Source organism: Nerophis ophidion, linkage group LG18 (assembly GCF_033978795.1).
Source record: "Nerophis ophidion isolate RoL-2023_Sa linkage group LG18, RoL_Noph_v1.0, whole genome shotgun sequence".
NCBI lineage: Eukaryota > Metazoa > Chordata > Actinopteri > Syngnathiformes > Syngnathidae > Nerophis > Nerophis ophidion.
In genome coordinates, this window is record NC_084628.1 from 26,941,298 (window position 1) to 26,955,199 (window position 13,902).

The window sequence follows — 13,902 nt, forward strand, 5'->3', positions numbered from 1 at the left end:
TTCTGGCAAATCTAGAAAATCCTTAAAATCAAATTTAAATCTTATTTCAAAGTCTTTTGAATTTCTTTTAAATTTTTTGTTCTGGAAAATCTAGAAGAAGTAATGATTTGTCTTTGTTAGAAATATAGCTTGGTCCAATTTGTTACATATTATAACAAAGTGCAAATTGGATTTTAACTTATTTAAAACATGTCATCAAAATTCTAAAATTAATCTTAATCAGGAAAAATTACTAATGATGTTCCATAAATTATTTATTTAAAGTTTTTTCAAAAAGATTTGAATTAGCTAGTTTTTCTCTTAATTTTTTCTGTTGAAGTTTGAATTTTAAAGAGTCGATATTGAAGATAAACTCTGTTTCAAAATGTAATTTAAATTTTTTTCGTGTTTTCTCCTCTTTTAAACCGTTAAAACAAGTGTTTTTTTCATCATTTATTCTCTACAAAAAACCTTCCGTAAAAGGAAAAAAAAGGTACGACGGAATGACGGACAGAAATACCCATTTTTTTATATATATATACATTTATTTATTAAAAGGTAAATTGAGCAAATTGGCTATTTCTGGCAATTTATTTAGGTGTGTATCAAACTGGCAGCCATTCGCATTAATCAGTACCCAAGAAGTATCTCTTGGTTTCAAAAGGTTGGTGACCCCTGCCCTATAATATCAATGTGACACGTGTTTTGCAAAACTGCAAATTTATTATTGTGGCAATATGGTTGGTAAAGTGAAAGAGTTTAGTGATTTCTGATCTTTTGTGAGGGCACCCGAGGGACTTCTGTGTCAGCGCATACAGGACAATTCAGCTTGTCGTTACAGATTGTTAATAAGGATAAACTTGATGTATCACCTCCTTTTTATTTTTGTTTGACATACAGTGTCACAGCCTCATTCCAAAATGGAATAAATTATTTTTCGTCCTCAAAATTCTACACACAAAACCCCACTGCTTGGCACTCAGCATTAAGGGTTGTAATTGGGGGTTAAATCACCAAAAATGATTCCCGGGCGCACCACCGCTGCTGCCCACTGCTCCCCTCACCTCCCAGGGGGTGATCAAGAGTGATGGGTCAAATGCAGAGAATAATTTTGCCACACCTAGTGTGTTTGTGACAAGCATTGGTACTTTAACTTTAACTTTAAATATGACAATGTGACAAGGTTTTTTTTGTAAACTGTTAATTTGGGGTGCCGGCACGAACTTCATGGCGGTTCTTTTTGAAGAAATACTGCATGTATTTTTCTTTTAAGGTTGCATCGCCGGTACGTACAAGTTGAAATTTGAAACTTTGTTTTTTTCTGAAATATTGCCAGCTAAATTCACTATTTGTGATCCTAAAATGAGTCATGCTCATTAGCGATGATTTTTGGTGTCATCTAAGATGGCTTTAGTAGTACTTATTCACATTGTAAGGTAACATTACAGCATATACATGTATAAAGTTACACAACATATGTATATATTGATTGTATTGCTTGTCTTTTTAGTTTCACTCTTTTGAATTAAACTGATGACAACCGTACTTGCCAACCCTCTTGATTTTCCCGGGAGACTCCCGAATTTCAGTGCCCCTCCCCGAAAATCTCCTGGGGCAACCATTCTCCCGAATTTCTCCAGATTTCCACCCGGACAACAATATTGGGGGCGTGCCTTAAAGCCACTGCCTTTAGCATCCTCTCTCACCTGAAAAGGAGACTATTAAATATGTCTCCGTTATCCAGAGGTTTATCTGTAACCCATAAAGTAGGCAGGCACTGAGCTATTTCTCAGCGTGTGTTTATTCCAGCCGGCACGTTAATACACTGAAACAACAACACCCGGATTCCTATCATGCATTGCTTCAAAACTACGGCAAGTCGTAACGTCCAAAAACATAACAGAGACGAAGCAGAAGCATGAAGAAGAGACATGGCAACGACGAGTAAGAAGAAGTACGCTTGCAAGTTCCAAAATGATTGGAAAAAAAATAATTTCAAATGTTGTAGATCAGACTTCTCCATTGAACACGGTGGCCCAAAGGATATACTCATTCATGAACGGATTATTTATTTTTATATATATATATTTAACAGTGGGGCAAAAAAGTATTTAGTCAGCCACCGATTGTGCAAGTTCTCCCACTTAAAATGATGACAGAGGTCTGTAATTTTCATCATAGGTCCACTTCAACTGTGAGAGACAGAATGTGAAAAAAAAATCCAGGAATTCACAATCTAGGAATTTTAAAGAATTTATTTGAAATTATGGTTGAAAATAAGTATTTGGTCATCTATTCAAAGCTCTCACTGATGGAAGGAGGTTTTGGCTCAAAATATCACAATACATGGCCCCATTTATTCTGTCCTTAACACGGAACAATCGTCCTGTCCCCTTAGCAGAAAAACAGCCGCAAAGCATGATGTTTCCACCCCCATACTTCACAGTAGGTGTGGGGTTCTTGGGATGCAACTCAGTATTCTTCTTCATCCAAACATATATATATATATATATATATATATATATATATATATATATATATATATAGAAATACTTGAAAACATGTACCCCCAATCTCCCGAATTCGGAGGTCTCAAGGTTGGTAAGTATGATGACAACGCTCATCGGTCTCCGGAGTCGGCAGAGTAGTCCTTATAGAAATATCTGACATTAGGGGACGGCTGCGTCCATTAAAAAAGTTCTAGTGAGCTCATAGGTCAGGAAGAGGGCGCCGTTGGCAGGGAAGGTGCGTACCATGGTGGGCATGAGGCCTGAGTAGAGCGCACTGACCCCTGCGAGACAAAAGTGAGACGTAAGGACAAATTCACAGCAATTAGTGGGGGAAATCGTACCCTCGTTGCGGATGATCTCCACGAGGGTCTTCAGGAAGCCCTCCTGCACCCCGGCTAAAGAGTAAACCTGGATCCTGGACTTGACGCAGTCAATGGGATATATCAGGAGCCAAAGACAAGCGCCCCCGAAGCCGCCGCTGAACATAAGTGGAAGAATGCCTGCACAGGTGATGAGGTCAAGTGAACAGGTGAAAAAAATAATGCAGAAAGTAGACACGGTAAAAGCCGTACCTATGCCTTCCTTGTCTGTGCCCATGTAATGTGCAAACATGGACCGGCTGACTTCGTAGCCGCCGAAGAAGCAGAAGTAACCCTGGCAGTCCCTCACCATGGTGGTCGTCAAGCCCTGGTAGAAACCCAGCGGACCGTTTCTTTCCAGCACCGTCTTCACCACCGTCCACATGCTGAACGAGACTCACATGAACGCCACCTCTTTCGGCACGTTGGCACGTCTCCCTCGCCCCTACCTTTGTTGGCCGCGGGCGATCTTGCCGGAGGCTTCCATCTCGTACATGGCCTGCATGCGACATTTGACCAACTCGGTGGGGCAGAGCACCGAGGAGGTGAAGATGGCGGCCAGGGACCCGGAGAACGCTTTCTGAATGTCACTGCTCGGTTGAAATGACAGAAAGATTGCACATGAACCAGTAAAGTACTTTCATACCTCGCCACCTACTGATAACTGGTCAAAACACGCTGAGGAAGAAGGCAAGAAGGGACATAGCCGCCTCTACTTCCTCAGGAGGCTAGGATCCTTCAACGTCTGTACAAAGATGTTGAAGATGTTTTACGAGTCGGTGGTGGCGAGCGCTTTATGTACGCCGTGGCTTGCTGGGGCAGCGGGCTGAGAGTGAGGGACGCAAACAGACTGGACAAGTTGGTAGAGAAGGCCAGTAACGTGGAGAGAGTGGAGCTGGACTCTCTGGCGGTTGTGTCAGAATGGAGAAGTCTAGCAAAACTCCTAGCCATTATGGACAATACCTCCCACCCACTAGGGAGTGGAGCTGGACTCTCTGGCGGTGGTGTCAAAGAGAAGAAGTCTAGCAAAACTCCTAGCCATTATGGACGACACCTCCCACCCACTACACTCGGACCTTGCAGAGAGAATGAGCACGTTCAGTGGAAGGCTCAGACTCCCAAAATGTAACACGGAACGACACAGGAGGTCCTTCATACCGACAGCCATCAGACTGTATAATGTATATGTTCCTTGACTGCACTTAAATGTAGAATATATGTAGAATATATTTATATTATTCATATAAGTGGCGACTTGTCCAGGGTGTATCCCGCCTTCCGCCCGATTGTAGCTGAGATAGGCACCAGCGCCCCCCGCGACCCCAAAAAGGGAATAAGCGGTAGAAATGGATGGATATATTATATATTATATATATATAATATATGTCATATATTATTTATTATTATTATTGTTTATTGTGAGCGAACGGTGGTGCTGAATTTCCTCCAGGGATCAATAAAGTACTTTCTATTCTATTCTATTCTATTCTATTCTATTATCAACTTTACGACCAATTTTCCCTCCAATTTTTCATGTGTGAGCAAATACCAAAACTCCTTGAGTATTCAGTGACGCACATGTGAGCGACGGCAGACGTGCACACTGTTATGCGCTTATCTTTTTATTCGATTTTGTGTGCGGCCTGGACTTGCCGTGCGTAGACGAGGCGTGAGCAATGTGCAATTGCACAGGCACATACCCTAGAAGGAACGCAGCTTACGACCTACCCAGCATACTTTTTAAACACTCTACTGCCATTCAAAAAGCCAACCTTAAACTAACTGACCAACCACCTGTAGTATCTACTAGGCTACGAAATAACATGTGTTTTAGGTTTTTTTTCCAAGATGGCGCCGCCGTAGTGGCTGCTGTTGGCAGGAGCTCTGTGCTCTTGTGTCATCCTTTTGTGTTCCTGATGTTTCCCTCTTGTTTTCATGTGGGTTTTTTGGGGGGGGTTCGGGACCCTTTGGGACTATGTGACAAGCGGGGGCACTTTGGTGACTTCTGCGGTTCTTTTTTGTGAACTTCTGTATCTGCCTCCCGGAAGCCTTTTGGCCATGGAGACCAGCTGCTTGGTCTCTGTCACACCAGAGTACGTTTGGAAAGACTGGTGGCGATGCGGATGAAGAGACAGGGCTGCGGAGCTGGCGCTGAGCGCCACGACGGACAAGCTTCACGGTGTCTTGGCTGAATGAGCAGGTATCGGACACCTCAGCCTTCTTAGACACATCCTCGCTCATCCATTTGGACTGGACAGTTAATGAGATGCGGGGGGATGGAGTTGGGTCTCTTGGTTGCTTTGTTGGGTCTGCTCCTGTCTCTGGCCATGCTCACAATGGCGTGGAACACCGCACAAGCCATCACAGTGTATACGTTTTTTTGTTGTTTTACTTTTGTAGCTGTATGTAGAAATGGCTGGTTGCATCAGCTCTGCTCTTTTAATGTCTTTAATGTCCTTTGTGATCTTTGATGTTTCCCTCTTACACACATGCTTAGGTGTACTATGGCTATGAGTTTTTTTTCCCCCTCAGCCTCAGTCTGGACCCCTTCTCCAGGGGCCCAGGCTTAGACTGAATATGTTTTTTCTCAACCCCCCCCTCTCTCTCCAGTGTTTACCTGTTTCTCACCTTTTTTGAAAGGGGCCCCGGAAGTTGGCAGACCCGTCAGCGACCCTGTTCTGTCTCCCTGTAATGTTTGCCTGCTCTTGCATGGGATTGTACTGAAAATCTTAAGTACTCCTCGGGGATTATTAAAGTATTTCTGATTCTGGAAGCAAACATTTCTTGTAAACCGTGGTCCATCATTGCGGGATAGCTTATATTCCACAAGACCCTCAAATCTGTCAATGGTACGCAAGGTTTTGGGCCCGTTCTCCATGAGTACCAAGCACCATGTTTAGATACTGTCATCGAACATGCCTTTACATGGTCCTGATGGAGTCGACTTCTGTACTAAGAACCGAACAAACTGAGCTAACAGCATTTAGGTCTACAAGAGCTGGTTGTCTGGCTGCCCTCAGAGGCAGAGAGGTATCATTTTTGGCAAAATCTCCTTTAGGTTCCTTTAGGACCTGACGTGACGCTCGCTGGATCAATAAAGTCTTTGTTCAACGGTCAAGGAGACATACTAACCAACGCACTAAACTAAAGTCTACAAAAACCGAGCACTCTCCTTATCTACCTTACTGTCAATCGACTCAAGTAGCTGTGTAATTGGGTCAACCAGCCTACCTACCCTGCAAACTACCAATTAACCAGTCTAATTACCTTACTGCCTACCGATTGACTAACCAGGTGACCTACTTACCAAAAACTGTCCCTATCTATTATTTGACTGACAACCATCTTGCATAGGTAGCAATAATGAACAAAATGTCAGCTACTGTCTTGTTGAAAAACTCCAATGAAAATGAAATGTAGCATTTCGACGGGTTATCAATTTAGCATTTAGACAGGCTATACTGTAGCAAAAGTCATCACATGTCTGCCACAATCATGTGTGTTCTTAACTGGACTCTCAATATTATGTTAGATCCACAATGTACTGGACTTTCACAATATTATGTTAGACCTACTCGACATCCATTGCATCCGGTTTCCCCTTTTGGGGAGGAAGGAGGGTGGGGGCGTCACCTACATCTGCGGTCCTCTCCAAGGTTTCTCATAGTCATTCACATTGACATCCCACTGGGTTGTGAGTTTTCCCTTGCCCTTATGTGGGCCCTGAACCGAGGATGTAGTTGTGGCTTGTGCAGACGTTTGAGACATTTGTGATTGATTGATTGATTGATTGATTGATTGATTGATTGATTGATTGAAATGTGTCTTCCGTCCGAGAGCAGTTTTGATTTGGGCTTACATGGTAAACAACTCAAACAAATGTTTTATCCAGACGCATACATTTGTCCAAATGTGGCCAAGTGGACACATTGTGGGTTTCCTGGATGTGGTCTACATAGCTAAAAGAAAAATCTAAGGACGAGAAGCCCTCTGCCATCTTCCACTAGTTTATTTAAATATAAATAATTCGCTTCAATATTCCTTCTTCTCTTCTACGACTCTCTCGTGGTCATTTGGGATGTCTGTTATGATTTCACTTACCGGTTCCATGACCCCGCCCCATCTTGTCTTTGATTGGCCTGTCCGTAATGTTTTGCCCCAATCTTAACCAATCGTGACTCATCATAGTAAAAAACCAACCAATCATGGATGTTCTTATACGTAAACCAACCGATCATCATTGATGTTTCCCATATAGTTTGTCCCCTGCCCGTGGAGTTGCTTCGCAACATAACTTCGCAACGTAACTTCGCAACGTAACTTCGCAACGTAACTTCGCAACGTAACTTCGCAACGTAACTTCGATTTTTAAGTTAATAATTTTTTAACGGAAAAGCGTTGTTTTTACCACCGGCTTATCAAAAAATGTACTCATTACGGGAATACTGTAGTTGTTGGCATGTATGGCAAAGAGACGAATCAAAATTTTAACACTTTGTAGGTCGGAAAAAACAAAGACAAACTGAAAATATTTTTACAGAGATCAAAGACAAATTTCCGGAAAGATCACATGCCTGTCTAACAAAACAAAATAAAATGTGTCCACACTTGTCTTCTAAGCTGGGAAGAAAGTGATGAACGCAACATGAACGATTGTTAGCCGTATCAATGAACACAACACCATATCAAGGCTACGTCTCTACACATCAAACACAATATTCGGTTTGTGTACGACGACTACACACACCTCTGGCGTGGAATGTAAAAAGGTCGCACCTGAGTTCGCGGGCGGCCTCCATGTTGAACAAAGAGCGGACCACGTCCTGGCAGAACCCGTAGCTCAGAAAGAGCACGGAGTTCTCCATGATGTTGGCGATCAGCGCCGGGCTGGTGCCCTTGTAAAGGCCCCGGACCCCAACTTGTCTGAAGGTGGACATGAAGCAGTGGATGAAGCCACGGTACATGGCGGGGAACGTCTGCATCTTCACCTTCACGGTATCTAGAGGCTGGCCGCTTAGAACACAAGCAGTACCACCTGGGAACAAACACAATACCATGTCAGCCTTTGTTCAGTCACTGGATGACAATATTATCAGGGATGTAGCGGTATTGTGAATATGGAGGTGTTAGGGTTTCAAAATACTGGCAATAATGCTGTGTTATGTGACTGGATCGGACGAGAACTTGGGAGCATTCACGTCAGTGTAGTTTTTTTCTGGCGCTATTTAAAGGCCTACTGAAACCCACGACTACCGACCACGCAGTCTGATAGTTTATATATCAATGATGAAATATTAACATTGCAACACATGCCAATATGGCCTTTTTAGTTTACTAAATTGCAATTTTAAATTTCCAGCAAAGTGTCCTGTTGAAAACGTCGCGGCATGATGACGCGTGCGTTTGACGTCTCGGGTTGTAGCGGACATTTTTTTCCAGCCCGATCCAAGCTATAAGTAGTCTGCTTTAATCGCATAATTACACAGTATTCTGGACATCTGTGTTGCTAAATCTTTTGCAATTTGTTCAATTAATAATGGAGACGTCAAAGTAGAAAGATGGATGTGGGAAGCGGTGTATTGCAGCCGCCTTTAGCCACACAAACACAGCCGGTGTTTCCTTGTTTAAAATTCCCGAAGGTGAAGCTTTACTCTGGAACAGAGCGGTCAAGCGAACATGGTTCCCGACCACATGTCAACCGGCAGGTTTCAGGGAGAAAATTGTGGTAACAAGTCGGCTATTACCGTAGATATGAGCGGAGCTTGCGTCCTCCTGCAGCTGCTGCGGACTATTACCTCCTCCCACCGGAGACACTGGCGGTCACCACACCTGTGGCCACACCCCTCCGACTTTCAGGTACCATATAATCTCACTAAAACACTAGTAACACAATAAGCAGATAAGGGATTTTCCAGATTTACCCTATTAAATGTGTCTAATAACATCTGAATCGATCCCAGTGTCCTCGCCTTTTTTTTTTCTAGTCCTTCACTCTCACTATCCTCGTCCACGAATCTTTCCTCCTCGCTCAAATTAATGGGGAAATTGTCGCTTTCTCGGTCCGAATCGCTCTAGCTGCTGGTGGCTTTGATTGTAAACAATGTGAGGATGTGAGGAGCTCTACAACCCGTGATGTCACACGCACATCGTCTGCTACTTCCGGTAAAGGCAAGGCTTTTTTATTAGCGACCAAAAGTTGCGAACTTTATCGTGGATGTTCTCTACTAAATCCTTTCAGCAAAAATATGTCAATATCGCGAAATGATCAAGTATGACACATAGAATGGACCTGCTATTCCCGTTTAAATAAGAAAATCTCATTTCAGTAGGCCTTTAATGGGCTGGTCTAAGAAGTAAACAACAAACCCTAAAACCAGTGAAGTTGGCACGTTGTGTAATTTGTAAATAAAACAGAATACAATGATTTGCAAATCCTTTTCAACTTATACTCAATTGAATAGACTCCAAAGACAAGATATTTATCGTTCCATCTCAGAGAATTAATTTTTTGTTTGCAAATAATCATTAACTTAGAATTTAGTGGCAGCAACACATTGCAAAAAAGTTGTCACAGGGGCATTTTTACCACTTTGTTACATGGCCTTTCTTTTAACAACACTCAGTAAACGTTTGGGAACTGAGGCGACACATATTTGAAGCTTTTCAGGTGGAATTGTTTCCCATTTTTGCTTGATGTACAGCTTAAGTTCTTCAACAGTTCAGGGTCTCCTTTGTGGTATTTTAGGCTTCATATTGCATGACACATTTTCAATGGGAGACAGGTCTGGACAGGGCAGGCAAGTCTAGTACTTGCACTCTTTTACTACACAGCCACGCTGTTGTAACACGTGACTTGGCATTGTCTTGCTGAAATAAGCAGGGGCGTCCATCATAACGTTGCTTGGATGACAACATATGTTGCTCCAAAACCTGTATGTACCTTTCAGCAATAATGATGCCTTCACAGATGTGTAAGTTACCCATGCCTTGGGCACTAATCTTTTCAACTTTGCACCTATAAGAAGCTGCATGGTTCTTTTTTTCTTTGGTCCCGAGGACACAACATCCACAGTTTCCAAAAACAATTTAAAATGTGGACTCGTCAGACCACAAAACACTTTTCCACTTTGCATAAGTCCATCTTAGATGAGCTTGGGCCCAGCGAAGCCGGCGGCATTTCTGGGTGTTGTTGATAAATGGCTTTGGGTTTGCATAGTAGAGTTTTAACTTGCACTTACAGATCTAGTGACCAACTGTAGTTACTGACAGTGGTTGTCTGAAGTGTTCCTCAGCACATGTGGTGATATCCTTTACACACTCATGTCAGTTTGGGATACGTTACCGCCTGAAAAATCCAAGGTCACAGGCATCACATTGGTTTTCGGCCTTGCAGTGATTTCTCCAAATTCTCTGAAACTTTTGATGATATTACAGACCGTAGATGATGAAATCCTTAAATTCCTTGCAATAGCTTGTTGAGAAATGTTGTTCTTAAATTTGCTCAGGCACTTGTTGACAAAGTGGTGACCCTCACCCCATCCTTGTTTGTGAATGACTGAGCATTTCATGGAAGCTGATTTTTATACCCAATCATGGCACCCACTTGTTCCCAATTTGCCTGTTCACCTGTGGGATGTTCCAAATAAGTGTTTGATTAGCGTTCTTCAACGTTCTCAGTCTTTTTTGCCACTTGTCAGTCAGTGTGTGAATGTGTGTGTGAATGGGCGAATGTGGAAATACTGTCAAAGCGCTTTGGGCTCCTTAAAAAGGGGTAGAAAAGCACTATACAAGTACAACCCATTTATCAATCAATCAATCAATGTTTATTTATATAGCCCCAAATCACAAATGTCTCAAAGGACTGCACAAATCATTACGACTACGACATTCTCGGAATTTACCATTTACTATTTGTGCTAGATGATGCAGGCATCAAAATCCAAATGAGCTAATATTTGCAAAAAATAAAGTTTTCCAGTTCGAACGTTAAATATCTTGTCTTTGCAGTCTATTCAATTGAATATAAGTTGAAAATGATTTGCAAATCGTTGTTTTCTGTTTTTATTTATCATTTACACAACGTGACAACCTCACTGTTTTTGGGTTTTGTATTAAACCAGGGGTCACCAACCTTTTTGAAACCAAGATCTACTTCTTGGGTACTGATTAATGCGAAGGGCTACTAGTTTGATACACACCTAAATAAATTGCCAGAAATAGCCAATTTGCTCAATTTACCTTTAATAAATAAATCTATATATATAAAAAAATGGGTATTTCTGTCTGTATTCCGTCGTACCTTTTTTTTCCTTTTATGGAAGGTTTTTGTAGAGAATAAATGATGAAAAAAACACTTAATTGAACGGTTTAAAAGAGGAGAAAACACGAGAAAAAATGAAAATTAAATTTTGAAACAGAGTTTATCTTCAATTTCGACTCTTTAAAATAAAAAATTTAACCGAAAACCTTAAGAGAAAAACTATAGCTAATTCGAATCTTTTTGAAAAAAATTTAAATAAATAATTTATGAAACATCATTAGTAATTTTTTCCTGATTAAGATTAATTTTAGAATTTTGATGACATGTTTTAAATAAGTTAAAATCCAATTTGCACTTTGTTATAATATATAACAAATTGGACCAAGCTGAAGTTCTAACAAAGACAAATTATTATTTCTTCTAGATTTTCCAGGACAACATTTTTAAAAGAAATTCAAAAGACTTTGAAATAAGATTTAAATTTGATTCTAAGGATTTTCTAGATTTGCCAGAATATTTTTTTTGAATTTTAATCGTATTAAGTGTGAAGAAATATTTCACAAATATTCTTCATCGAAAAAACAGAAGCTAGAATGAAGAATCAAATTAAAGTGTATTTATTATTGTTTACAATAATAATAAAAAAAATACTTCAACATTGATTTAAATTGTCAAGAAAGAAGAGGAAGGAATTTAAAAGGTGTTTAAAAATCCTAAAATAATTCTTAAGGTTGTATTTTTCCTCTAAAATTGTCTTTCTGAAAGTTATAAGAAGCAAAGTAAAAAAAAAAAATGAAGTTATTTAAACAAGTGAAGACCAAGTTTTTAATATATTTTCTTGGATTTTCACATTCTATTTGAGTTTTGTCTCTCTTAGAATTAAAAATGTCGAGCAAAGCGAGACCAGCTTGCTAGTAAATAAATACAATTTAAAAGATAGAGGCAGCTCACTGGTAAGTGCTGCTATTTGAACTATTTTTAGAACAGGCCAGCGGGCTACTCATCTGGTCCTTACGGGCTACCTGGTGCCCGCGGGCACCGCATTGGTGACCCCTGTATTAAACCATTCACCAGTTTTGCCAGAGATGAAAACAGCCAAATGTAGAAAGCGTCCTTCAATACAGTCAACATTACTCAAATGGTGCTATAATGCTTCTTCAAAAATAAACCTAATTTGAGGGGAAATTATGAAATAATGACAGAACTTGCCTGCTGCTCCAGCTGTGAAGTCTATGATAGCCTGGACGACAGGATGTGGAGCCATGACCAAAACGCGCTGGAAACCCTGCAAAATAAACCCTAACCTGATGTGCGATCTACAAAACTATTGCTGCTCATCTCGACAAGTATCCACGGTTGACACGCAGCTCGAGTCAGGAAAATGTGCACAAGCTTAGACATGCTTGCTCTCATAAACTAAACAATCTCGTTTTTCCAGATGGGCTACAGTAAGAGCTCAGAGCAAAATTTGCATTCTGAACAAGTAGTAAGTAGAAATAAATCATGCACTATGCAGTTGCCGCGCCAAAGCGGAAGTTAATGATCATAGATGTTCGTTTGTTTTCCTTTCAAAATAATAGTCCTATAATAAAGATTATATATATTTGTAATACTGTAATAATAACGTTTTCGGCCCAAATTTTTTTTTTAAATATCATAAAATCACATTATGCCCACTTACAAATGCCTGTGCGGGATCGAATATAATTTTTCGGAAAGCTAAAGTCACATTCATCCATTTGTGTTGTATCTTTATCCATGAACGCGGAAGAGACGCCAAATAGGGGAAATGTATGTAATGCCACCTAGTAGCCACTAGATGTCAGTATAGTCCCTGACTAGACTAGTTTATTGATCCACCATGACATTACTGTAATGCAGGGGTCGGGAACCTTTTTGGCTGAGAGAGCCATGAAAGCCAAATATTTTAAAATGTATTTCCGTGAGAGGCATATTGTATTTTTTAACACTGAATACAACTAAATGCATGCATTTTTAAGTAAGACCAACATGTTTAGAGTACAATAAGTCTCTTATCATTTTAATAACATTTCTATTCTGAAGCTAACCAATAATAAATACAATACTTCTTACCAATAATGTGACTTGTTGAACAGGTGCGGTAGTTAAATGGATGGATGGATTAAAAAGCATTAGAATGTTTTATATTTTGAACGTAATTTTTAACACTGTGATTACCAGCAAAATTATTCATTACTTATTGTGTTAAGCAATGTCAGCTAAGAATTTTCTGAGAGCCAGATGCAGTCATCAAAAGAGCCACATCTGACTCTAGAGCCATAGGTTCCCTACCCCTGCTGTAATGCATTGCGAGTATTTTGTAAGTCAGCGTTGTAAACAATTTGCAGAACAATACAATTTAATTGATCTGTAAGATACTGTTTGTTTTGAGGCAAATCCAATAAGAAAAATCCGAAATCCAATCAGACTCTTTGACACATGTTTTCAAAGATTACACGAAAATGAGTGTTTACAACGTGTAAGATCACACATTTAAATAACCTTATGCTGGAATTTCCCAGCTTCTGGTAGAACGTCTCTTGAAAGCTGTATACCAGGGGTCACCAACGCGGTGCCCGCGGGCACCAGGTAGCCCGTAAGGACCAGATGAGTAGCCCGCTGGCCCGTTCTAAAAATAGCTTAAATAGCAGCACTTACCAGTGAACTGCCTCTGTTTTTTACATTTTATTTATTTCCCAGCAAGCTGGTCTCGCTTTGCTCGACATTTTTAATTCTAAGAGAGACAAGACTCAAATAGAATTTGAAAATCCAA

At 40.5% G+C, this 13,902-nt stretch overlaps 1 protein-coding gene across 1 annotated transcript; it reads right to left on the bottom strand.

The window, feature by feature from the left end:
* Positions 1-2,219: 2,219 nt before the first annotated feature.
* On the bottom strand, positions 2,220-12,619 carry slc25a15a (solute carrier family 25 member 15a). Its single transcript, XM_061877872.1, has 6 exons — positions 12,318-12,619; positions 7,625-7,883; positions 3,298-3,438; positions 3,062-3,234; positions 2,831-2,989; positions 2,220-2,770 (listed from the first exon to the last, which is right to left on the bottom strand). The coding sequence occupies exons 1-6, from the start codon at positions 12,370-12,372 to the stop codon at positions 2,649-2,651; spliced, it is 909 nt and encodes a 302-aa protein (XP_061733856.1). The 5' UTR covers positions 12,373-12,619; the 3' UTR covers positions 2,220-2,648.
* Between the last annotated feature and the right edge of the window lie 1,283 nt (positions 12,620-13,902).

What these genes read in the sequence shown, in the direction of transcription:
- slc25a15a (XM_061877872.1), bottom strand. Translation starts at nt 12,372, where the DNA reads ATGGCTCCACATCCTGTCGTCCAGGCTATCATAGACTTCACAGCTGGA. An exon ending in GAGGCCGCCCGCGAACTCAG is followed by an intron (nt 3,439 to 7,624) that starts GTGCGACCTTTT and finishes TCAACCGAGCAG; the next exon opens with TGACATTCAGAAAGCGTTCT. An exon ending in CACAGACAAGGAAGGCATAG is followed by an intron (nt 2,990 to 3,061) that starts GTACGGCTTTTA and finishes TCACCTGTGCAG; the next exon opens with GCATTCTTCCACTTATGTTC.